Raw genomic sequence first — 27,448 nt, forward strand, 5'->3', positions numbered from 1 at the left:
AGCCAATGGCTTAGGTAAAGAAAAAATGCAAATCTAAATAATGTAGGATCAAAAACTTTTAGCACAAGAAAGAAAAACACCAAAAAGATGATATTACAAATAACTTATTTGATAACCTTACATTCATAACATTCTTGCAAAGGATTGACAATAACAAAGTTCAAAATTATTTATGCTAATTTATGACTTTATAAAATTTAAATCAAGTTGTTACAATTTTTTTTTTGAAAATGAAACCATATATAATTAAACCTAACTTTGTATAAACTAGTTAAAAAAAAAAAAACTATAGTAATATGTATAGGTTTAAAATGAGATGCATTAATCTATTCTTTCATAAGGTTGTCGATGAGAATATTGTCATAACCCAAATCGATAAGACCTACAGATAAAATAGGTCTGATTGTGTTAGCTTGCAACAAACCAACCCAAGATAGGAGTTCTAGGAAACTTTCATATTTTTCTTCTTCCAATTGCTTAAAACAAATAAAAAACCACAGAGCTGCTAAAAACATTAAGTATATAGAAAATAACTCATTCATACATTTTTTTTCATTACTCATCAAAATATATATACAATAATTATATGACTACAAATTGAGCTATATACAATAACAACAACAACAAAATCAAGCCTTTGTCCCACTATGTGGGATCGGGTACATGAATCGTTTTTCTCCATTGTGTCGTATTAAAAGTCAATTCTCGTTTAAATTTAATAAATAAATATAATTTCTAATATTTTCCAACCAAGTCTTTTTATGTTGATTTTTAATAATAATATGATAATTTTAATTTTAAATATTTTTTAATTTTATTTTTAAATATAATTTTTAATTTGTAAAATTATTACTATTTTATATATCATATTTAATAAAAATTTAATTATAACATAAGTTTATATATTTAATATAGATTATTTTAATTAAATGTTTAAAATATAAATAATTAATTTATTTAAGAAGATTATTTAATATTTAATCTTTAATTAAATAAAATTATTTATTTTATTATTTAAAAATTGTTGTAATTAAACTGGCCGGTTCGCTCGTTGAACCAACGGTTCTAACTGGTTCAATCCGATTTGACGCAGAAGCGTTTTTAACATTAGACCGGACTGGCCTTGTGGCTGGTCACAATTGAACTGGTCGAACTTCGACCCGAACCTTGCCAAATACTATAATGGTAGGCAGTAGAATGTGCTATTGAGCAAATATACTGTTTCAATATATAACCAAATTATCATATATTATTTGGAGCATTATTTGGAACCTTTGATTATACTATAATATTATTTTTGTAACTAGAAATATTTTCTAATTTATAAAAAATCCCATAATTTTCAATTTATCCATAAAAATTTTTCCAAAAAAGCCTAAATATTTAGAATCATTCCATTTACAATATATAGAAAATTACACTATAAAATTTTACAGTGTGAAAGTATTCTCAATTTTTGCTAAAAATATTATAAATAAAATAAAAAAATATTCAAAATTAATCCCAATTTCCTCAAGAGGAGATGCTTAACGCAATAAAATTTCATTTATATGCTAGAAGTCGTTATTCCAACTATTTACCGCGTGCCCAAATATTTCTGAAGGAACAAAGCGCAATCAACGACAGCAGCCCCGCGCGTAGCGTAACATTTCCGATTCGTCCACTTCCTTTTTTCATCTGAGAGCAGGTTTTGCCTTGTCCGAGTCGGGGAAGAAGCCGACCGGATCTTCGGCGCTGTATTAGGGTTCAGATCGTGCCATCATCGACCCGCAGTCCTATGAAGATCACAGCGATTCTTGTCATCAAGTGCTCCGGCGCCGGCGATTCCTCTTCTTCCGGCTCGGCCGAGCCAGTGGTGCTTGCGAACGCCTCTGATGTGAGTCACTTTGGTTATTTCCAGAGGTCCGCTGCCAAAGAATTCATTTTATTTGTTGCCCGCACTGTTGCCAAGAGAACGCCGCCGAGCCAGCGGCAGTCCGTCCAACACGAAGGTTTTATCTTAGATCCATATATTCTCTGTTATTTATCCACCGTCGTTATTTTCCAGTATTTGTAATTCTGCAGTATGAAGCATTTCGTGCCATGGATTGACCGGAATATTGCTCTTTCGGGCGCTGTGGCTATATAGCTCTTTGGCATTCCTATCTCATGCATGAATTTCTTTTTGTATTGATATATTTGGTTGTGTTAATTTATTTGTTGAGACTCTTTCATGTTCTAATCATTATTCTGAACAGAGAAAAACGGCAGATTCTTTGTTTATTATTCTTGTTGTTTGCTAACTAGGCACAATGCTATTACACGCTAGGTCGTTAAGGAAGAATGATTATTTGTCTTTACTGAGATGAAATGTTCTCGTACGAAGCAGTCATTTTTCTTAATGATAGAATCTATCAAATACAGGCAAATATTGCTGGGAAAGCTCAAGGTAAGAAACTTAAAAAAAATTAAGTAGTCTTATCTAGTATAATCAAATACAATGGTAAACATCTGGTGAGGCAAGATAACTCATGATTTCAATGTTCTGTTACAACTATTATAATATGATGTATGTAAATATGCATGAAAACTTAAGGATTTATAGAGCACAAGTTACTAAATAAGTCAGCAACTTATTTTCTTTAAATGTGAACAATAAATATGAGAATTAGAATCTAAATATTAATGTAATGACCAAATAATATGAAGGAATCAATAAACATTTTGAACACATAAAATCAACAAGTCATTGTAATTTAATCAACCTAAAGAAAATTCTTGTTGTTCTAAATGTGAACAAATCAAGAGCATTAGCACACAATTAGCAAGTTTTGTAGAATAGGACCACAAAAAGAAATTATTGACTTAAGAAATGCAAACCTCATGAAATTTCTGAAGTAAGAAATGCAAATCTCACACTAGTACAAAGAGATAACTGCTTCCTGAATCAGACAGTCACGCTTCCAGCACACTAAAAAAAACCAAACATCCATCTCACACACCCAAGATTGAAAATTAGGAGAAATTTCATTCAATAAAAAAATGTATCATTACATATGACAGATATCTTGAATTTAATTTTTTAAAGGGATTGTTGTTGCTATTAGAGTTGTTCTATTATATCTTAGAAATCTTAGGGTTGATTTTGGGTAGATGTGAATATGTATCGATTCAACTAGGGTTGGCCAAACCATGGAAACCCTAGTTGGTCGAGAGCTTGTTGGCGGCCATTGAAGTGATTAGGATTTGAAAATGGAAAAGTTAATGGTCTTTTAACCACTTGAAGATGATGGAGGAATACTTAAATGATTGATATGGGGTTTGGTAGAATTTTCGAAGGGTTGTAGGTAGGGATGTCAATTTTTGACACGACCCGAAACACGACCCGAACCCGACTCGGAAAAATCCGGGTTCGGGTCAACCCGAACCCGAAACGGGTTGGGTTCGGGTTGAACAAATCAACCCGTTTTAAAAATCGGGTCGGGTTCGGGTTGACCCAGCAACCCGAAATTGACCCGAAAGTGACCCGAAACTGACACGAAAACTCATATTTGACCCGAAATCCCGAGATTGACCTGTTTTTGACCTGATTTTGACCCGAAAATCGAATATTGACTTGATTTTGACCCGAAAATTAGAAATTTTAGGTCAACTTCGGGTCATTCGTGTCGGGTTGGGTTCGGGTCCAGAAACCTGACCCGTTTTTAAAAACGGGTCGGGTTCGGGTTGACCCGAACAGTGCCGGGTTAGTTCCGGATTCGACTCGAACCCGACCCGCTGACCCGAATTGACACCCCCAGTTGTAGGTTGGCCAAATGCTTGCAAGACCTAGACTAGGTCAAGTAAACCTAGTTTTGATTGATTGCATGAAACTTGATGTTTCTTGCATTTGTTTTTGTTTCTTGCATTTGTTTTTGTTTCTTGCATTTTGTTTTTGTTTGAATGTATTGGCAGATTTTGGCCATATAGAGTTAGTAGGGAGAAGCATGGGAATGAATTTATTCAAGTACTAAAAAAGAGAAAATTGTGAAATGAAATCTCTCACCGAAGGGGTCTCTCGGACAACAATCTTGAAATGTGAGAAGTTGTCTTCCAAAACACTATAAATTTTCATTCGAGTTCACATTGAAAGATTCTTATAGGAAATACAATATTTTTGAGGAGATGGTTAATACATTTCTCCAAGTTTACATTTAAAAATTCAAAATTTTCGAATGGAGGGGGTGGGTCATTGTTTTGAGATGTTTACTCATTGGTTGGAGGATAGGAGGCGGAGCCCTTCATTTGTGGAGAGTAGGGTGATGTGGTGATTTGATTGGATAAATTGTGTTGTTTGCCCCTCTTTGGATGTCCATTGAGTCATACATGTATTTGTAGTTTGTAGTAGGCTCTAAGTCAATTTACCCTCAAACAAATTTACCTTCAAGACTTGTCAACTTTACTGCCTCCAATGCACCTTAATGGTTTGTGATTCCTTTGGAAATTAAATTATATCCAATAGACCATTGCATGCCCTCATAATACATATTATAACTATACATTGTTTAAAATTTTGCAATATAAGGCTCGCCTCAGCATAATTCCAGCGAAAACATATTGAGGCTTATGCCTCAAACTTCGTTTATGAGGCTTGTTCCTCAGCTTAGCTGAGGCCCACCTTGAGGCATGCCTTGCCTTGCTGACTTGAGGCGTACGCCTCACCCATTTATATATATTTTTATTAAAATTTACCTAAATCCTAAACTCTCCGAACAAATCCCACATTCATGCACCCTAGATCCTTAGCAACTTTCTCTCAATTGCTTAGACCTCCATACCGCCGCCTTTGCTGCAACCACCACCTTCCTAGCTGCCATTGTGGACCACTTAAAAGCCGCACACCACCATCACTCTTTGCTCTAGAAATTTTGGAGTATTAATCTCATTTTTATGTTGATGACAAATATTTATGAAAGCGGAAGATTCCAGAAATAAATGAAGAATAAGCATCTTGGGAGGTATTGAATTCCACGAGATGAGGCTGTGCAGAGACTAATTTGTTAGGATGATGACTCAAATAAAGGCCCCTTAGTGATGACAGTGCTAATAATTTATGAGTTGTTGCAAGCAATTTCAACTTTCTTTCGAAACTAAATGCAGATGAGCAGAGAATTGATAAAGAAAGAGTTTGGAGTTAAACACTTAAACTTGATGTCATATGATGCTTCTATGCAATTCTTATATTTAATATTATTTTGTTCTTGTAATATTTGAATTTCAATTCTATTTCATGCAATTTATAACCTATCAATTTATGTATTGTGTAATTTTTATTTCATATGTATGCTAATTTGTTACTTCATAGTTCAATAGAAAGTTAATTTGTCATTCTTTAACATATTATTCGGGTATTATATAAAAATTCGATTTTAACTTTTATTTTCACTTTACACAATTTTTTTGATTTTGAGGCTTTCATCTCAAAATACCTCAAGAGCAAAAAACATCTTAATATCCAATTGCACAATTTTAAGCCTTATAACCACATAAACAGACAACAAAGCAACATAATGTATGGGCACTATAATTTATAACTTCTTAAGAGACATGCTATGATAATTGTTCATTTGACATAGATCTAGGCCTATGATGCATTGCATCAACATACCTTAGAATATCTATTTATAGGCTTCTTATCACTTAAAATAGTAGACATGGTTGGCACAAGCAGAGATTAATTCAAATTTAAATTTATTCTCAAAGGACAAAAATGATTTCGGCTTATAATTCCCAAAAGTCATTATCCATGACATCCCAAAAATCTATATAATCGATGATTAACTCGGGTGCCTACAGTTAACTTGGCACTTAATATTTGAGTTGCAACTATTACATGAATCACTTTGGCAAAAGTCATGAGATCAGGATAAGCTGCAACCTGCAAAGCTTCCATGGGATTAATCATTACTCAATAGAACTATGCAAACACAGGATTGGGAGAAAATGCTAGACATGCAAACAAATCCATAGGAGAAAAAAACCAAATTCCATTGTGCATGTAGAATAAATCTGGAAAATTACACCGCCTGAAGAAATTTTCAACTCATATCATGTCATCTCCCATCTTCTCCAGTTGCACAATCACTATAACAACTCAGTTTGAGGATTAAACTTAAGCGAATCCAAATTGAAACTTTACTAAAACATATGAATTAATCTAATACTAAGAAATAAATGCATCCCTCTTTCAAGGCTCATCACTGACACAATTATAGAAATAATCATCACCAACATAATTATAGAAATACCGAACTAAAATAAAATAAAACCAACTAATGAAATGAATAAATTATGATATGATCATTTTTTGATGTGATGTTTTTGATGAGAATAAATAGAAAGATTTCCATCAGCCAGTCTCCTCAACCAAAGGATTTCGTAAGGCCTGAGGAGATATTTTAGATATTCAGGCATTGTCAGTAAAAAACCACATATCTTTGAGGAGTCATGGGAGATGTTGGGGAATATAGAGGCTAGAGAAGCATTATCAGGCCAGATGTTATACAAAATGAAAACCAATTGATGTCTTGCTCCAAAAAAGTCTGAATAGCTCAATTATTTTTAAAGATATTTGTGAGTTCTAACTGCCATGCAATCAATTTTATGACGCTTTTAATATTTTTTTGTTTGTAGAGATGGAATATAAAAGAACACAAAGAATGTGTCGCTGCGATAACTCTTTAGCAAATATATTGTTTCTCACTGAACCGGTAAAAATGAAGGTTAGCCTGGAAAAATAGAAATCATTTCATTTCGACGAATGTATTCTCAGTTGGTAGATATTACTAAATCGTAAGAATCTATTTAAATGTTTCTCAAGGCATTCAGTAATGCCTGGTAGGAGTTGCAAGACATGAAAAGAGAACGCATTGACTGTAGGACACATTTTTAACAATTTCAGGAGAATGCTTAATGTTTTCTCAACAAATTTTATCTAGAATTTTCCTAAACAGATCATCAAATATAATCACTAGCTTATGATATTTTAAAAGTAGAGCACCAATGCAACTAATGCGGAGAGCTTTCATGGAAAATTGGTGGACTAGATTCTATTACATGAAAGACATGTATAAAAAAATAATAAGATAATATTTTCATAGAGAAGAAAGGCCTTACCATAATTAGTGAAGCAAATGACATTCTCAGTGAAGGTCGGTTGTGAAAAATCTGAGTTCAGGTCAGGTGTGAAACCACTAAATGTGACTCTGATTTGTATTGCAATGAATGGAATCCCCCCCCCCCCCAAAAAAAAAAAAAAAAAAAAAAAATCAATTGAGATCATGAGGCCCGAATTCCACAACAAAATCGACTAGGAGATAGAGGGTTTCCCCGGTGAAGGTTATATGCAGAATTCACAATTACAAAGGAAGAGACCAGCAATTGGTAATCCAGGCCTGAATTTTAAATCCTGTTATATGAAAACCAAATTGGGTCTTTAAAATTTAAATAGAGATCACCATTGGTCCTGATCATAGCTTTTTGCATGTGTTAATCTTTTAGCATTATTAAGTTCTTTTTTTTATGAACTCCCCTAAGTAAATTATGTTGGGATATATTTCTTCAGGGACGATGATGTTGTTTGAAATGCTTGAGTATTAATTCATTTGCATTTTTGGGTTGGCTAATCTATAATTTTTCCCATAGAAATTTGCTTTGCCCCATGCATTTAGGATCATATTTTCTGATTTAGCTCCAGTTTCCGATGATTTTCTATTTGTGGCACAATAGTTTTTTTTTTTGGTCAATTAGAAATCTTGTCATTTCTATTGGGACACCTTGGGTAATCAACCCTGATTCTATAACCAAATGATTTGATTCATTGTAAATAATTCGATCAGAAAACAGTAGAAATCTGTGTAACAAACACATTCCTAGCTAGTTTTTTATGAATCTGAAGGGTTGTGACTCGGTATGGAAATTTAAAGTAATGAATTGGTTTGGTTTATGGAGGTTATGTTATCCAGGACTGAACTCTTATAATATATTTCTTAGTATGGTTTCCTGCAATGATCTAGTGTATGCTGGGGTTTTTCTTTGGCATTGTGTTCTTTCATGAGCTGTGATTGGTAGTGATAGGAGCTTTTTCAAGATTGGGTTTGTTGAATTATTTAGATTTTTTTTTTTTTGCGTTCTTTGTTATTATAACTTTGATCTTTATCTCATTTCTAGAAATCTATCATTGCCTGCAGTTGTATAATATATCATAAATCTATTGCCTTCCTTATTTTGCAGAATATAAGGTTCACTCTTACAATAGAAATGGACTTTGTGCTGTAACATTTATGGACGATCATTATCCTGTGCGCAGTGCATTTTCCCTCCTCAGTACTGTAAGTACCGTCTAATTTCAATTAGCATTTATATTTTTAAGACTGAAAATCTGTATGAAGAAAATCTTTGTTGCTTCCACTCAAGTTTCCTTTAGTATTTGCTTTCATAAACATGATTCTCTTATTCTCTTCTATGCTTCTTGCACGCTTATAACTGCCTTCAAAATTGTCAGAAGATATCTTTTGTCAGTAGCATTTTCCACTTTTAACTAAGTTTCATTTATTTCTCATCAGCAATTCTTGCTTACTCCAAAATCTAATTGCAAAGAAAAACTTATGGGGACATAATTTTTACACCTGTTTTGAATCCTTGACATTGATGATATCGAAGTCTATTCTTTTAGTATTTTATACTTGATCCATGCGAACATTGAATCTATTGGATGCATTTGTATTCTCTATGTTCACATACTTCTTCCTTTGATTACAAGTTTATGTAGTTTTTTTTTCTTTAAACATTAATTAATGTTTTTGCTTTTGAAGGTCCTAGATGAATATCAGAAAGCATTTGGGGAATCTTGGAAAACAGTGCAGACTGATTCTACCGAGTCATGGGTATATCTGAACGAAGCCTTAACAAAATTTCAGGTGTGCATCATTCCTCCTCTTAGGTTTTGCTTTATCTTAACTTGCATGGAATTGGAAAATATTTTTTCTTCTGGTATCAACAGACCTTTTTCCTCCTTAGGAAGAGTGGCTTATTTCATCTGTGTTTGAAGTGTGACTATTTTAGCCTCTTTTATTGATATTTCTTTGACCATACCTAAGAAAATCTGCATTTCATGAACATGAGGTTTGCTTAGTTCTACTCTTTTTACTTTGCCCAGCTTTATGTTTATTTTTTATGTTTTCTGTTTGAGTAAAAAACGCCCCAAGTTCTTTTGCAGCTTCTGTTTCAGCAACACAAAACTGTACATGGACTTCTTAGTGTAGATGGTGAAGTTAGAGAAACTTACTGAAGACAATCTGCTATATTAGTACATGTGACAAAAGTGTCTAGTTTCAGTTTATATGAAAAACGGATCGAATTGGTCCCCTAATTTTTTTGAAGGATCAAAACAGTTTCCGACTACATTGAAGTATCAATTTGGTCATTTGACTCATTGAATAGGGACCAAATTCATCCCGTGGGATCATTTAGGTTCTTATTTAAAAGGTCAAAGGACTAAAATGAGATCTTTAAATAGTCGGGGATCATTTCGTTCCATCGTAAGAATCAGAAGACAATTTTGATCCTTATCTCCAATTTGTTTATTGTTTAGTTTTAAATTGGTTGAGCAATTGTCGATTAAAGTCTTGTTTCAATTTATTAAGATTTATTTCCACTCTGTTAAAACTTGGCATTGTCATTGCTGTGGGCCCTTTTGTTTTTTCTTTGTTAGCTTCATATCAGTTGACCGCTTGATATTGTTATTTTTTCTTGTGGTCAGGATCCTGCAGAGGCTGATAAGTTGCTAAAAATTCAAAGAGACTTGGACGAGACCAAAATTATTCTGGTAGGTATTAGTTTGTGGCATCTATTTTGTAGTGATCATTTTTGTTTTGTAGAAATGAAACTATTCTATTTGTCCATATAGTAATCTTTTTATTTGCAATAATGTTGACAATTTGACTTGCATAAAAAGAAGGGAAAAGTAAAACTGCTAGAACTGCTGGGTAATTCATTTATGGAGGATACCTGCAGTAAGAGACTATTTGCATAAGGCATCGTACAAAAAAAGTCGCCCTTCATTTTGATGATTCATGTTTGGAGCTTAAGTTTAATTTAAGGAAATGTTTATGCAGTTTTATTAATTTTCATTCTTCATTTATTCCTATTGAGTTACCTGCGGTGTTAAATTTTTTCTCTGCAAATTATTTTGAACAACTTCTATCCACATCATCTTTGGTGTACCCTTTTCATTTCTAATTCTCCAACACTAATTTTTTAAAATAAGATATCATGTATTCTTTTTATCCTTTTAGACGAAATTATTACATTTGTGTATTTAGGATTCATTGTTGATGCAAGAAAAAATTAGAAAAACTCTAATTTTTGCAAGCAAAAGAAAAGGCTCCCTAAGAACATAAGAAAATACACAAAATACTCAAAAATAGATAAAATACTGCATTTAAACAAAATACAACTTTATAGGATAAAGACGACCTTTACAAACTTATGATATAAAAACAAACACCTAAACATGCTTTTGTTTAATCGAGAAGAAAGATACAATTGACGTCGAACTTGCTGAGAGAAGAAAGAGGTAAGAAGCTGAGACGAAGGAGAGGACATGCTCACAAGCTTTCCTAGAGGAAGATGAAGAGACGAGGCATAGCTCGCAAGCTATCATAAAAACCCTCAGGTTTTGCTCCAAAAATCAACACACAATCTCTCTTTTTTCTATTACAAAACACTTTATATTTATAGGGGAAAAGGGGCAGCCAAAAAGCTCAAAATATCCCCAAATAAACCATTAAAACAAGGGAAGATAGAAGGCCAAGGAGCTGTCCAGGAGCAACACCCAAAGAGTCACAAAGGGGGCCAACATTCAGTCCAGAAACAGAACCCGAACAATCACACATAAAACCGGAAAAGGCATCCAAAAGGGAACCGGAATAGCAGCCAAAGGGAACCGGAACAGCACTTAAAGGGAACTGGAATGGGCGGCTAGGGGACCGGAACAACTTTTCAAAGGGGGAGGAATGGACTTCACAGGGAACCGCAAAAGGCAGCTAAGGGGGGAAAGGAACCATCCACGGGAAGGGAAGCCAAGTGGGCAAACCAAAGGGTCAATAGAAAGGGGGGGAATGAACTCAAATAATTTCAAATTAATGAGCTGAATAAGTAGTAGCTCAACATTAATGAGCTGACATTTAGTAGAGGATATTGAAGCTCACTAAAATTACAACCCAAAATGATTTGACCCCCCTTTGCCTACATCAATTGTTCCTTGAATTCATTGCACTTTGAATTCATTAGTAAATGTATTCTTTAAAACCTAAAAATAAAATTCAAACTTTAAACTCTAAAATTGACAATAAAAGCTTAATGGGTTTAGGAGGATATCAAACCATAGTAATTGCTTGTTAAACTAGGGTTGATCAAGCAAAATGCATGGAGTTTTAACCTTGAGGCTTGGCCTTTTACTTAATCAAGACTAACCAAATTTAGGTACTCTTTGGAGTTGGATCAAAAGTAATGCATGCAATATCATTGATAGTGAGAATGGAGAGTTTATTTCAATCGGGAGACATGGTCAACCAGGTTTAACGTTTCGATGTTCCCCAAATAAGCCTCAAGAGTTGACATTTTGAACTTTGGTGGAAGTTGAGCTTTTGTGATTTAAATTGAAAAGGCTTTGGGAGGAATACATCTAATTTTTTACACCCTCAGTAGAATAGTTCACATATTGAATCAACAACGATCTCAAAATAGATTTTTGAACAGACTATGAAGCTAATCGAACTCGACTTAAAACACAATTCTGTCCCATGCACTATGATTTTCCACCCAAATAATAATATCAAATTGAACGATGATATCCCCCAAATATTCGTCCTCTTACTAGCCGTCAAGTACATGCCGTGAAGTTCCCACATCACATTAGATCCTTCTCGGCATACCTTACTAGCATGTTGTGTATCATTTAGTCACTCGTATGGAGGCCGCTGCCTTGCCTAGAATTCATGATTATTTTCCAATAACTCGATGCTAATTTATGCGCAGATTGAGCCATCCATGTCTAATCGGCTACCATCTATCAAATACAAAGCTTCCATGCAAACCACTTCTATCGCAAGCAGAGCTGGTCCACCTCAACACCCATGTGGACCCGAAGCCTGTATTTATCTACTTTTATGCACCAATACATCAAGTTATTATCGACCACCTCTTTCTGCATTCTATTCTCTGACATCACCCATTACAGGAGATTGGTTGTCCTTTAGTAACAACTGGCGAACGTGTCCCTTTATTTGAGCCAAGAAATTTCTGAATGATGAGGAGAGTGACTAGACGTCTGCATTTATCTTGGAGGGATCCAACAAAGACGTGGGAATTAGTCATCTCTTATCCAACAAGACATAACAGTATTGTTTTGGCCAAATCTTTATGGACTTTGATAGGCCATATGTTTTTAGAATTTGAGGGTGACGGGAGATTGGATGCCTATAATTAGTAAGTGGTCAAAAATGGAAGCAGAGAACTTTCAATGCAATGAAGTCCAGCTTATACATATTGAACAAGGCCACTATCCCTCGTAGCACCATGAATTTATTGAGAGTGAATTTTGCAAATATGATGTGACACTCCCTTAGGAACATAGTGCTCTCTAGCTTGATTGGTAGGGTTTATCCGTTCTTGAATTTAGCTAGGTAGAAATATAGTTCCAGTCAATTAACGTAGTGTTCCTGTGACCAATGTCTAAAAGTTGGACAATCCATCATATTAGAAGAGTATACTTTTCTAAGAAGCATCCAACTACCCTTGAGATATTTGTCAGGGACCTAACACATATTTTTACAAGTTGCAAGTGAAAGGGAGAAATTTGTTTGGATCCATCATATCCACAGGTTAGCATAGTAAAGCACCATCACTCATGGTAAACATCTTTCTTCGTTAGCCTTTCCTTTTATGACCACCAAGAGAGAGAAACAAAGGAAAACACTTTCAAGAAGCGCAAATGTCTCTGCCTATTATGTTCAACATGAAACAGTGTGACATTAAGTGGATGATTTTAAAATTTCCTGTCAGATTTCCCCATTAATGAGTTAAGGTAAACTTGTTGGGGGCAGGACGCTTAGTCAAGTGGAAAAACTTACTTTTTGCTACTGTTTTTTTTAGTGTATCTTTGCATTTCTAGAAAATTGGAGATCAAACTATGATGACAGTGAAAAGTGGTCTTCTTTTTTTATTAAGTCAAAACGATCATTCGAACGATAATACTTTAAAACCTTATTTACTTGGTGTCTCTACACCACTACCTTTTGTCCATAACATAGACTCTTGGTCTTTTATTTTGGTTAGATGTTGCGTCATGCCTTAGTAGCTCACCCTAAGAGGAGGCGTGCCAAGGACATTAGTTCATGTGCCTAGGTCAACCCTAGGTAAATGGCCAATGTTGTGGAAAACATTTGAGTTGATAATTTACCTTGTCATTTCAGGTCAGTTTTTCATATAACTAGTCAACATTATCTCTATCATGACATCATTTGAGAAGGCCTTAGGTCAAAGAAATCTCTGTGTTGCTACAAGGAGGCTGAGCTCCACTCCATTGGTCACAATTTGTCAGGCTCAAGTTGTAACTTCCTACGCCTATGTCCAACTCTTTAATTCTCCCTCAAATGTTTGTCTCTGTCACAATCACTTGGCTGCGCGGGAATGCCACAGGATTATTGGTGGGACATACCAGTCCTCAATGGCCCAAGTTCAAATGCCAGCTAATCTTTCAACTCATTGTATTATTAACTTGTGACTCTTAAAGTAATAGATACATTCATATTGAAGGGCATCTAGTTTGCCCTCTTCCTTCTAGTGGCTAATCACTTTGGCTTTGAGGTGTGAATCTCCTATTGTTGCTCCTCGACGATTAGGCCCAACTCTTCAGTTCAAGTAATGTTGGCCTCCAGACGCCCTTAGAGATTTGGTTGGAGCCATTCCTCAGAGAACTTGCGACTAGCTTCTTGCTCGTTGATTGAAGAAATTATAGCTTTTGAATGACTAGGGAGACCTAAGGGCAATGTGTTTTTTTACCACCTCTTTCATAACTGGCTGATCCCTCGACAGATTGCTCGTCTTTAGCATCATCACTATTACCAGTGGCTCTTCCGACGCGATGATTGCCGCATTGATTGTGACTCAATTTGGTCTAACATTTTCCTCTAACTATCAGGTGGCTTTTTTTTTTCCTTTTAAGCAACCTCCTTTCACACTACTTTAGCTACAACTTGCTCCCTTTCATTCCATTTTCATCACGGCCTTCTCCTGGCCTCGTTGCACAACCTCTTCTATCACAGCTTGCTTTGCGAGTGCGCACCACCTCAATTGTTGCTTGCACTTTTGTTGTTGGTCATGCGGTCTCCGTCACGGCTTTCTTTGAGACCTCCTTCTGGATGGCCTCCTCTATTGCCTTCCTTTTGGCTTTGGGAATTGGTGCAACCTCTCTTGTTTCCTCCAATGTTGCAACCTTTTATGCAATTCTACTCAAATTTCGAGAAGCCACAACCACTCATTGAAGATTTTTCAAAAAAATTTAAACGTTTATGCTAACCTCTTTATATAGTCAACCCAAAATTGGCAGTGCCTCGATAAAAGACCCAATTGCAAATCGACATATATCCAAAATAATAGGTTTCGAAATAGCGGATGCCAAAATTCAATTTTTTGATCACCTGAGTGTCCAATCAGTGCTTGTACTTCAACATGGGGGAAAATGTAACATCTGATTTCTCACACCATCATCAGAATGATAGATGTTGTGGATTGACAATTATCTTAGCTTCAGACCCGTCTACAAAATCAATTGAACATAATAGTTAAATGTTCTTTGGGAAGAAGAAAAGGAGGGCCTTCTTGGGTGGTTGAACTCCTCTTGAGGACAATTATGCAACTTGTATCATGGCTTTTCATTCTAATGATGATATTATGCCGCGTATCCATTCTCATGTAGGTTGTCTAATCCAGATCTTGAAGATCTTGCCCACATGGCCACATAGGACCATTTTCACTATAATCTTGCCAACCTGTCGCTACTTGCAATGTAGACGCTCCTCATATAGAGGCCTGTAACTCATGGTTATTTTTCAATTGCTCGACATCACATTATCCGCAGATCAATCTATGAATGTCCAATCAATTACCATCAAACAACTCCATAACCTCCATGTGGATCACTTCTGTCACTAGTAAGGTCGCTATTATTGATTGCCAACCAACCCATCCATCTCAGCATCCAGCTGACCAATCAAATTCCCTCTCCCTTCCCTCACTAGTTTAAAGTACTTTTTGATCCTTGAACTTTTACATGTAAAATTATTGAGATTTTGAATTTTGTAAGGAGAGGAAGTGATGCAGGACTAGATATGATTTAAATGAAGATGTTAAGATCTTGCACGTTTTGGAATAAGAGCAATAAGATTTAAAACATTAGCTACTAAATGATAATAGAAAACAAAAGAGCGGTGACTCCGCTTAGGCCAAATCACACACTAGAAGCTAAGATCACCAAAACATTTAGAATTTCAACATATGCAAATTAAGTAGATTTTCAATAGCACCCCTAGGTTAAGAATGAGATTAGAAAGCATAAAAAATCAAACTCATGTCCTACGTTTGCTAAGCATTGGCAGATAGCTTTGCTCGACTCCTTGTGCTTGAATCACAACCTACAAGAGAAGAATATTTGTAGAGAAATTGAAGAGGAGGAAAGGTTCACCCTCGTTGTGGGGCGGTGGTGATTTGCTACTGAACGGTGGACAATTGTTCTTCGATGGCTTCAGACATGGTGAAAATAATATGATACAAGTACCCTCGGCGGAATTGTCTATTTTCGGATTGATGTCAAAGAAAGTCAACTTGAGGATGTCGAGAAGCCGGAGTCAAGATCTGGATCGGCCATGCATTGATCTCGTAGGATTGAAGTGTTGTAGATGACGTACTTTGCTCTCCTTAAAGATTCCCCTTGAGAGAAAGAAGTTTCTCTCAAGAAATCAAGTGGAGAAGAAGGGTTGGAGATGGCCGGCCAAAGGTGGGAGTTTGTAGAAGAGATTGGTTTAGATTTTGGGGAGGAAAGATGGAGGGAATTAGTAAATTCTTTCTCCTAATTAATCCTTTAATTTGGAAAGGATTTATTGGGTCTTTGGAGAGAGAAAGGGGGTGGGTAGGAGAGAGGGAGAAGCTTTGAATTCTTCCCAAAGAGAGAGGCTTGAAGTTTGGAAAGTATTCAAGTAGGGGACATGCATGGGGCCGGTGGCATAGGGAGGGAATTTGGGGGAAATAAGCAAGGGTTATTACTTTCTTAAATGAGATTCTCAAATTAGGACATAGGATTTAATTCCCATCTAATTCAAATTAAATTTGGATTTGATTTTAGAAACTGTCCTAAAATAGGATTCTATTTTAAGACATGTTTCAAATTTCAAATTTGAATTGAATGATTGAAAGTGAAAATCTTTCTCAAGAGAGACTAAGCAAGAAAGGAAGTAATAATGGGGAATTTAGGAAATTGGAAGCAAGGGGGGAAAGGGTGAGGCCGGCGGCTAGTCTAGGGTTTGGTGGAGGTGGAGGGATCAAGTGGGTCACTCAATCAAGGGGAACCACCTTGGATGGCCGGCGGCTATGTGGAGTGGGGAAAAGGCCTAGGCCGGTGGTGGGGTTGGGGTGTAGCCGACGGGGTGAACCGTGGGATGGAAGGGAAGGGAGGGAGAAGAGGAAAAAAGAAATACGAAGAAACAAGCCACGAGCTCGGACTCTTTCAAGGTTGGTGGGTGATCCGCTTCCTTCTTCAAGGGATTTCTCTTCAAAACCTCTCAAGCTCTCACAAGAATTCAATATGCAGAAATTTGATTATAATTCATTTATTAAACTCAAAAGAAACATAAAGGGGCTATATATAGCCTCATACAATGAACGGAAAAATAAAAAATGTCTTAGCCCTTAGGGCTTACACATGACAAACCCTTAAGTATGGGGTAAAAAGGGAAATACAATTAAAACAAATACATAAAGAAAACAAATAAAATAAATACATATGAGGACTCAAAAATAGATCGGCGCGATTGTGGCCGTAGATCGACGACTACTTCTCTGATATACTTTCCATGATTTGATGTCCCCATCAGGAAGAGAGCGAGATTGAGAGCTGACCACCCTCTTCTACCCCCCTTTTAGTGATACTTTTCCTCCTACAATAGACATAAGCTAAGAAGCTGATAGGAAGTGGATGCACTTTTCGCAAAAATCAGCAGATGAAACACAAAAAAATGGGAAGAAGAATGCCCAAAATTTTTTTATTGAAAGAATTATAAAGTGAAATGCAAGATACAACTGGATCTTCAATTGGAGAGGAAGATCCGACTTTCCCAAATCCCTAACCGTCGGCTAGAGTCCAAATAACCTAAAAATAAACTAAATTCAGCAAACTCCAAAACATCATCCTGAAATCACCTTATCAGTAGCCTTAAATTATAACAGCGCAAACTCTTAACTATTGAGATATTGTCCGCTTTGACCTAATGGTTTCACGATTTTGCCCTGTTGGTGTAACTTTCCAGGAGATCATCCATCCCAAGATTTCTTTGGGATGAGCACATTTAACTATGGAGTTTTTTAATGAAATTCTAACTATTACATCAAAAGGCGCCTCGATATTTAAGAGTTTAGTTTCTTTTTGCTTAAGGGATTTCACAATCTCTCATTTAAGTAACTGATATCCTCGTCAATATCTTTATCCCAAAAACATTCACCAGACATCTAAGATTCTAGGAAATTTTATTACATCCGGTGCAAGGACGTAGAGGAACGTCCGGTCGGAGCTAAATTTTCGCCAAAAAACTCAGTATTTTCTCGATACAACTAGGTATTATTTGATAATAACGATGAATACCGCTCTTTGAAGACCAATACCGAGTTATACCGAGCTATATCGAGAAATACCGAGTTGTACCGAGTTTTTTCTAGGAAAAACTCGGTACAACTTTTGTATAACTCGGTATTGCTCAAGATAGCTCGAAAAAACTCGGTATTGGGTCTTCACATGATGTTATTCCTCGTTATTATTTGATATTGCTCGGTGTTTACTTGGTACAACTCGGTATTTGGCGGGAATTTGCCTCCGACCGGACGTTCCTCTACGTCCGGTCGGAGGACGTAATAATTGTTCAGATTCTAGAGGTGGCCCCTACAAGTTCAAGTGGTGACTCCCACCATGCAGTACTTTATCCCATACAGGGTTCAAGAGGTGGTTCCCATGACGTAGCACTTTGTCTTGTATGGCACTTAGTTCTCATTATCCGGCTGGTGTATTGCTCTGATACTATTTGTAGCAGCCCAACCTCTTAACTATTGAGATATGGTTCGCTTTGGCCTAAGGGCCTTAGGATTTTGTCCTATTGGTATAACATCCTAGGAGGTTACTCATCCCAATATTTCTCCGGGATGAGCATGCTTAATCGTGGAGTTTCTTAATAAAATTCTAACTAGTACATCAAAAGCCTCTATGTTTAAGACTTTAGCTTATTTTTACTTAAGGGGTTTCACATAAATGTGCTTCCATAATTCCCTCTCAAATCAGCCCCCTTTTCCTAAATAATTCCCTCTTAGATTTAAATTCAAATTATATTTATTTCTCTAATTAATTCCCTCCCACTTTTAATTAAAACTTTCCTAAATAATCCCCCATTTAATTCCTTCTTTTCCCTAAATAATTTCCTCTTAGATTTTGAATTCAAATTTAATATCTTGCCCTAAATAATTCCATTCCAATTGTAATTTAAACATTCCTAAACAATTTTCCTTTGATTAAAAACCTTCCTAAACATCTCCCTCTTGATTAGAAAACTTCCTAATTCCTTCTCAATCAAATTGGTCGGTCCATCAATACTCTTCTCCCAAAGTGCCACATTGTACTTAAAGTGGAACGAAGAAAATTGTTGCTAAAGCACTTGAAAAATGGGCTGACATTGGGTCGAATGATCCCTACCTCAAGCATATTCCTGATCAATCTCTCGATCTCATCCTTCTAGATTTGGGGATAACGGTACAGACCCTGATATGTGAGACTGCTTCCTTCAAGATGATAGCATACTCGTGTTCCTGTGGTGGAGGTAACCCCTGGACTGGCTGGAACACCTCTAGATACTGCTATAGGATTGGTTGAACCATGTATTGCTCGTTTATCTTCTCCCCATTTTCTTCACCTTTCAAACTCTATAGCTCCATAAAAAATCTCATTTATTCATCATTCCCCCTCTTTGGAAGTGGCTCCAAAATCACCTCCATGTCATCTATCTATGTAAACGATAATGTTGAACTGGCAGGAACCAGATTCTCTATAGGTGAGGTCATTGAATTCTTGTTTACTTGAGATTGAGAAACTACATAGGCTTTGAAATCATGCTAGCTATAAGTAGGATTTATTAAACAAAATTTTGCATCAGATTCAGCTAGTCTAGCAAATTTGTTCATGCTTTGTTTACAGTTCTGCTTGACAAGAATGGAATGTCGTTGATGTTGATAATGTCCTTTGACATGAAGATCCAACAACTTCTTTGTCATTCCTTATAGGTTGGAAAACATTTCCTCTATTAATGACATTTGGCCTTCAAATATTGATTTGAGTTGGCCAACATTTCATTTAAGATGCTCTTCCAAGGCATCAACTTTCCTTGCCGCAATAGGTCCCAAAAAAGTGCTATGATACCAATTTGATAGGAAGTGGATGCACTTTTCACAAAAATCAGTGGATGATACACAAAAATTGGAAAGAAGAATGCCCCAAAATAATTTTTATTGAAAGAACTATAAAGAGAAATGTAAGATACAATTGGATCTTCAATTGGGGAGGAAGATCCAACCCTCCCAAATGCCTAGCCGCTGGCTAGAACCCAACTAACTTCTAAATTTAGCAAACTCCAAAACATCATCCCCAAATTAGCCTCCTTTTCCTAAATAATTCCCCATCATATTTGAATTCGAATTAGATTTATTTTCCTGATTAATTCCCTCCCAATTTTAATTAAAACTTTCCTAAATAATCCCCTCTTAATTCCTCATTTTTCCTAAATAAATTCCTCTTAGATTTTAAATTCAAATTAAATCTCTTGCCCTAAATAATTTCTTCCCAATTGTAATTTAAACATTCCTAAACAATTCCCTTTGATTAAGAACCTTCCTAAACATCTCCCTTTTGATTAGAAAACTTCCTAATTCCCTTTCAATCAAATTGGCTGGTCCATAGAAGCTGAACCACTTTAACTTGGTTTCCTCTTATTCTGATATCTATTGCTTCTACTAATCTTTTCTTATTGGACAACTCTCCTCGATGAAGTAAGCCAAGCTGGAAGATCTTATTAGGAACTAACTTGAATCAGCTTGAATCATTCAACAAATTTGACCCGTTCATATTATGTTGAGTAAAGAGGTTCTTAGGTTGGCGAGGATGAGAAGATTATGCTCCATTGTCTCTTGGCGAGGTGAAGTGCCTTCAGTGGAAGTCAGCGATTGAGTATGGAGACTATGTTGTCTTCAGTGCAAATTGATCGAGTAGCGCTCTTGGGGATGATGAATTACATGAGCATTTTTTCATAAACGCTACTCTTTGGATCATTTTCATCAATTGATCCCTTATTTAATTTAGTTGTTAGTATCATGGATATATGTACCTTTTATTCGGATGCTTTATGGCTTGGCTTCTTGATCCAAAACATCTTCCATGCTCAATGCACCTACAGAATGTTGAATCTAGATTGCGCTCTTGGGTAACTGTAAAATCTTATTGATGGATTGAGCCTTAAAGAAAGAAGAGATAGAAAGAAAAAACCAGAGAGAGAAGCTATGAGGACTTTATAGATCTTTATCATAAAGTGCAAACTAATGTAACTTGATTCAATCGTAATATATCAGGCTCGTGCCTCTGTGATAGGAAACACTTGTAGATCTCAAGTATTTTCTATCAATCTTCGGAAAACAGCGAGAATTCTTCACAAAAATCCGCACAAAATCACAAAAACAATAGATACTTTGTATTATTTGATGAAAGAAACACGGAAAATCGCAAGATACACTTGATCTTCAATTCAAGAGGAGGATTGATATCTCCCAAATCTCTAGACGCCGCTAGAGCCCAAAGAAAACCTAATCTAAGAGATCTCAAATTTCAGTCAAATTCAAGATGCCCTAACCCTAGGAAAACAAAGTATTTAATGCATACAAATCAAAAGGAAATCCCTAAACAGTCCCTACATTCAAATTTCCCTCTCAAAATTCTCAAAAATTCTTCCTACAAGGATCTGCTTAGGCGTGCGGATCGTCAGAACTCCGCAGGAGGCGGAGATGTCGCCTTGTTCGCGTCTAGGCCGGTCCAGACGTCCCGTTTGGACCGGCTAGACCGGTCTAACACTCTGACCTTCTATTTAGAGGTTCAGTTTGAGATTCAATGCTACAAGAATGGCTACAAATAAATAATACATATAAAATTACATAGTAAAGATTAACATTACTTGCTATAAAATGTTTAAGTTTTTCTTTGTTCATAGCTTTTACATGTACTTGATCAACTCTTGGCAAATTTGAAACTCTGGATAGAATATTTGAGGAAGAGTTCCCTTCAGCGATTTCTTTATGAGTTGGCACTTGGCAAATAACTTTAAATGACTTGTTGACTTCACTTGATGAAAAGATGTAAAATGTTTCTAGACGTAATGAAACAGACCTAGTAAAAAAATAGAAAAAAAAATCAAAAAGAATGATCAATGCTTTTTTTCCCGTAAAAGAAGGTTGGTTAAAAAGCTTCAATTTATTATTCATATCTAGTGGATCTCTGCTAGACATTGAAGTTTTATTTATTTCCATGTTCCATGAAAATGCTTGCAAATCAAATTGTTTATTTTTTTCTAGGTTGTTATTGCTGAAGTAATTAACATTTAAAAGATGAACACATGAAAATGTGTGATGTGGAAATTATCATTGAAACTTTAAAAGATGAAATTGAACCCATTGATCCGTCTGTTTACAAAACTAAAAACTTAATCATTTTGGGAGGGTTTGGCTACGTGTAGTTGATGAAAAATATCTTATAATCACTGTTTAGAACGTTCATTTTGATGTATTTAAACTTCTTGATGTGTGAGCAATGTTCACAAAATGTGACGGTATTTGGTATATAAGTGTAAAGTGTTGGCGCTAACCAATTTTAAGATTCCTATCTGTACATTAGGATATTTGAAACTCCAAATCATATTGGTTTGGAGTGAAGGTTCAACCAATCAGTTGGACCACACCTATAAAATCAGAGCTTTTGTCTTAAGTACTTGCTCGAAAAAAAAAAACACTTGCTTCTTCAAAAGAAATAATATCGGGATAAGTTGAAAGATTCTAGAAAATAATAATACCCCTTTTTATTATAAATGTTGTTATTGTTTAAATATATAACTAATATGAGATCTCATGTATAGTTTTGTCATGCAAATTTTGCACCAGCACAAGATTACATCAATCTTCAACAATGTTTTCAATGCATCAAGTGCAATGCAATGCGCAAAATTTCTACAAGAATCTTCAACAATGTTTTCAATGCAAAATTTCTGTTTTGATTTATAGGCAAAGCGTAGCAACGTTTTTACTAACTATAGCATTTATTGGTTGCATGTTATCTTGACATATATTATGTGCATAAAATAGTTATTTAATTAATTAAATCTAAATCACATTAGGAATAATTTTTTAGCATGCGTACTTTGCTATGAGTGATAATTGCTAAAATTGGTAGCTATGAACTAAAAGATCCCATATGAGCTAGGCTATGTACTTTCTTTTGCCAAAGATATGAACATTAGTTGGCCATAATACTTTAGTCACATGAAAAGCAAGTGTTGTTATCATCACTAGCCTATGTTATGAATTGATTTGGCTTTATAAATCAGTCTTTTCCAATCATTTCTGTTGAGTTTTTGGGTGTTAATTCTAATTTGCAATTTTTTATACTATTGCTGCTTAGATTATCTTTGGCCTACCCTTTTTTTTTGTTTATCACCCCGATTTAATTTTCTCTACTCATATAATCAGTGCACTTTCTACACTTGAAACTACAACCCCAATCATCCATATTTATTTTCCAACACCATATCTTCCCCTAAGGCTTTAAAGAAAACATAGTGTGAAAAAGCTGTTGGACTAATGATATTTGTAAATGCTTAGGAGTTGAAGGAATATTTTTGGCTTACTAAATTTTTTAATATTATTTTGAAGACTAAAAGATGTTAGATGAGTGGAGAATGAGTTTGTTGATTCCTATTTTTAAGACTAAATGTGATCCATAAGATTGTGCGAATTATAGAGGAATTAAGTTAATGTGTAATACTTTAAAACTTTGGGAGGGAGTTATTGAGCATAGGTTACGACTTAAGACGTGATACTAATGTTTCTCAAAATCAATTTGGATTCATGCCAGGTAGGTCTACTATGGAAGCTATACATTTATTAAGAGCTTTGATGAAGAAGTATAGAGAGAATAAGGAGGATCTTCATATGATATTGATGTAGAGAAAGAATATGATAAAGTTTCAAGAGAAGCGCTATGAAAAGTTCTAGAAAAGGAGTTAACACTTCTTATATTGAAGTCATTAGGGATATGTTTGCAGGTGTTGTTACTTGTGTTCAAACACAAAGTGGTTTGACCAAGAATTTTCCTATTTTTGTTGCATTACATCAAGGACCAGCCTTAAGTCCAAATCTTTTGCTTTATTCATGGATGTTCCCACTAGACATTTGCAAGAGGTTGTACCCATGTTTATGTTTTTTGCTGATGATATTCTTCTTGTTGATAAGACTAGAGAGGGAGTTAAAGGTAAACTTGAATTATGGAGGTCAACATTAGAGTCTAAAGGTTTTAATTTGAGTAGATCTAAAATATAATATATGGAGTGTAATCTTAGTAGTAATAGACCTAGTGGGGGATTTGTGACTTTGGATGATCGTGTCATTAATAATAGTACACGTTTTAGATATCTTGTGTTTATTGTTCAGAGTGAAGGTGAAATAGATGGGGATATTATTAGCAGAATTCAAGTTGGATGGTTGAATTGGAGGAATGCATTAGGCTTGTTGTGTGATAGAAATGTCCCCCTCAAACTTAAGGGAAAATTCTATAAGATGGTGTTGGGACCTGCAATGCTTTATGGTGCAGAATTTTGACCATTAAAAGAGAAGCATAATATTAAGTTAAGTTTTGTAGAGATGAGGATGCTCTGGTGGATGAGTGACTTTACTCTTGAGACAGGATGCTAAATGAGCATATACGTGAAAAGTTTGGAGTAGCTTCAGTGGAAGATAAGATTAGAGAGAGTTACCTTAGATGATTTGGTCACATAAAACAATAATCTTCTAATGACCCGATTAGGAAAGTAGATGTATATGATTTGACTAATGTTAAGAAATGTAGAGGTAGACCTAAAAAAACTTGGTTAGAAAATATTAGAAATGTCATTTCTTTTTTAGTTTAAAATGAGAATTTGACTCTTAATAGGACACAATGGAAAAAAAGGATTCTTGTAGCCAACTGCACGTAGTGGGATAAAGGCTTGATGTTGTTGTTGTTATTGTACCATATCTTCCCCAGATATCTCTCTCGCACCATTTCACATATAATCCTTTCGAAATCTACTCCTTTTGATTTAATCTAAGAATTTTTATTTTTTCTAAAATCAACTTTGCTTCACTATAATTGAGTTTTTTTATTGCTTAGCAATCATATTCATATAATATAGTCAATATCATTGCATTTTATATTAAATTTGGCTTTACATTACAACAACAATAACAATAAGTTTTTATCCCACTATGTGGGGTCGGCTACATGAATCATTTTTCCCAATTATGTCTTATTATTAATCCCCATTCTTTATTATCACATAATATTGATGAGTCATTTTACCATTTTAATCATTTAGTCTTAATTCTAGTACTTATATCTTCATTTATTTTCTCTTTCATCTATACAATAGGTCCAAAATAAATAAATCTGTAAAATCTTTGGATCTTTATATCTTCCATTTTCTTATAATATTAATTGATTATTATTTATTACCAATTTTACACTCACTGCAACTGCATATCATATTCTCGGTTTTTTTTTTTTTCAATTAAGTTTAAGCCACTTATTTTAAATAATTTTTTACAATTATTCTAATCTTTTAATTATTTTATTAATATCTCACTAATTTGAATTATATCATCTAAACCTATTGTATTTCCATATATCTTGCATTAATTACTCTTTGCAAGTATCTGCAAATAAATATAAATTATATAGACTTAATGCTGATCCTTGATATTTTTCTATTGTGTTTGGAATCTTGGTAATTTCATAATTACTTTTCAATGCTAGTCAAAACTGTTATCATACGCATCTTTAAAGTGATGATTCAGTAATTAGTTTTTGGAGTTGTTGAGTGATAAAGGAGCTCCTTAAAAAGATAGATTTACATTATGTAAAGAAACGAGTTATGTTATAAAACTATTTGATCAAATTGACTTGATTAAAGTTGGAGGTTAAATGGAATCAATAATTCGATAGGACATTTGCAAAGAAATTGGATCTGCATAATTTGAGTCATAGTGGACATCTATTTGAAGTTTGCTCAAATGTGAAAAAATCATTATTTCACTGTCAAATTCGTAGGCTTAAAGGTGTAAGATTTTGCGTAATTGTAGCATTCACAGTTGCTTGACAAATTTTCGTTTGCTTTCCATGCCTGTTAAGAGCGAGAGATTATTTTGTGTGGTGTCCGAATGCATCCGGAGGTCAATACGGACGCGCCATATCATCAAATGCACTGTGCATTGGCTGACGTGGAGCGTCTGGATAGGCCTCTGGACGCGTCCGAACACTGCACGTAACAATTTTTCGTTAAGAGCTGCCTCTTTTATCAATTAATTCATCTTCCCTGGTAACTGATATGTTGGCTCAAACTTCTGTAGCATAAAACCATTGATAGTGTGCTGGCCAGAGGAGAGAAGTTGGATAGCCTGGTGGAGAAGAGTTCAGATCTTAGTGCTGCCTCCCAGGTATGTTGTTCATTTATGATTTAAGAATCCATAAAGTACTAATAGCATAAGATACAGTCAACATCCATTGCCAATTATTGCAAGCACTGAAACCTCTTCTGATACTTGTATTGCCTGTCCAATCCACAGATGTTTTACAAGCAGGCCAAAAAAACCAACCAGTGCTGCACCATACTTTAATGTCAATGGGAGATTCCGAGTATTGCGTTATATAATCTGCTTTTCAGAAATCTAAAGCTTTTCAAATGGTGATGATTCTTCTAACCTGATTGGTTTATCTGGGCAGGAATAGCCCGAGTTCTATGCAAGTTATACGTTTGTAACTGTTCAGTTTTTTTTTTCTTTACGTGTGAGTTATGAATGTGTGAATTTATGCGCTGGCCACTTGGGAAGTTGATGGTACACTTTTGTTATTGAATGTTATATAAGTGCAAGAAAATCTAGATTATGCGATACCTTAGTTTCGCACCGGGCTTAGCTGGGTTGGTGCACGAGCATGGTTGGGAACCCCCAACCCATATTTGAGTCCCCTCTTATGTGGCGTGGCGTGATCTCTTAAGTGAGAAAAAAATAATTGCGGTACTGCACCTGTGGGGCTGGTTGCTGGTAGGCTTGCCTAGGGAGTAGTTTCGCTGCCAAATACCTCATAAAGGGGTGGCAACAAGTAGATATTTTCGTTCAAAATAATTATAATTATAATAATTCTATCATTTGTTGGAGTCTGTTTCAGTGGTAAGATCTAATATGATCCTACCATAAAGATTATAAGTCTCATTCAGCAAATATTAATTATTAGCTCTTTGTCAAAGGCAAATAATATTTAAATCATTACTATAACTCATTTAAAATTAGTTTCTTTGGATTTTATATAATGTTTTATATTTCCCTTTTTGTTAATTAAATCTCCTCATAGGTGTCCGCATGAAACACGAGGTATTGCATATGCTAGTGCTTGAGCCTGAGGGCAGTTGGTTCGACCTAGATTTGGTTTGAGATTTTTTTTTTTTTTTTGCTTTTTAAAGCTTTTTTTATATTGCAAATTTTTTTTGATTTTTTTTTTTACTAAATTTTTTTAGAAAACAGTAAAAAAGCTGTCCCAAACTAAGCTTTAGGCTTCGTTTGGGACGGCTTTTTTACTGCTTTCTAAAACGGAGTTTTAATACAAAAATAAAAAAATTTGTACTAAAACTCCGTTTTAGAAAGCAATAAAAAAGCCGTCCCAAACGAAGCCTTAGTCTAAGCTCAAGCTTAGGCATACTGACATTTTTTGGGTTCTCAGGTGCATTTTTCATCATTTCAAAATAAATTTTGACGTTTTTGAAGCCCAACGCAATCGCTT

The 27,448-nt window shown here is 35.1% G+C and overlaps 1 protein-coding gene across 1 annotated transcript; it reads left to right on the forward strand.

The window, feature by feature from the left end:
* Positions 1-1,581: 1,581 nt before the first annotated feature.
* On the forward strand, positions 1,582-26,564 carry LOC110100050 (VAMP-like protein YKT61). The gene is made up of 6 exons (XM_020827438.2): positions 1,582-1,991; positions 8,251-8,348; positions 8,832-8,936; positions 9,779-9,844; positions 26,023-26,109; positions 26,239-26,564. Exons 1-6 carry the CDS (start codon positions 1,778-1,780, stop codon positions 26,287-26,289), a joined length of 621 nt encoding a protein of 206 aa, XP_020683097.1. The 5' UTR covers positions 1,582-1,777; the 3' UTR covers positions 26,290-26,564.
* The last annotated feature ends 884 nt before the right edge of the window (positions 26,565-27,448 follow it).

The sequence above is a fragment of the Dendrobium catenatum genome, unplaced genomic scaffold (assembly GCF_001605985.2).
Source record: "Dendrobium catenatum unplaced genomic scaffold, ASM160598v2 fragScaff_scaffold_993, whole genome shotgun sequence".
Classification (NCBI taxonomy): Eukaryota; Viridiplantae; Streptophyta; class Magnoliopsida; order Asparagales; family Orchidaceae; genus Dendrobium; species Dendrobium catenatum.

Excerpts from the sequence above, each read along its gene's own strand:
- LOC110100050 (XM_020827438.2), top strand. The coding sequence starts at position 1,778 with ATGAAGATCACAGCGATTCTTGTCATCAAGTGCTCCGGCGCCGGCGAT. Across the intron at positions 9,845-26,022 it reads ACGAGACCAAAATTATTCTG|CATAAAACCATTGATAGTGT; the intron begins GTAGGTATTAGT and ends AAACTTCTGTAG. Across the intron at positions 26,110-26,238 it reads ATCTTAGTGCTGCCTCCCAG|ATGTTTTACAAGCAGGCCAA; the intron begins GTATGTTGTTCA and ends TCCAATCCACAG.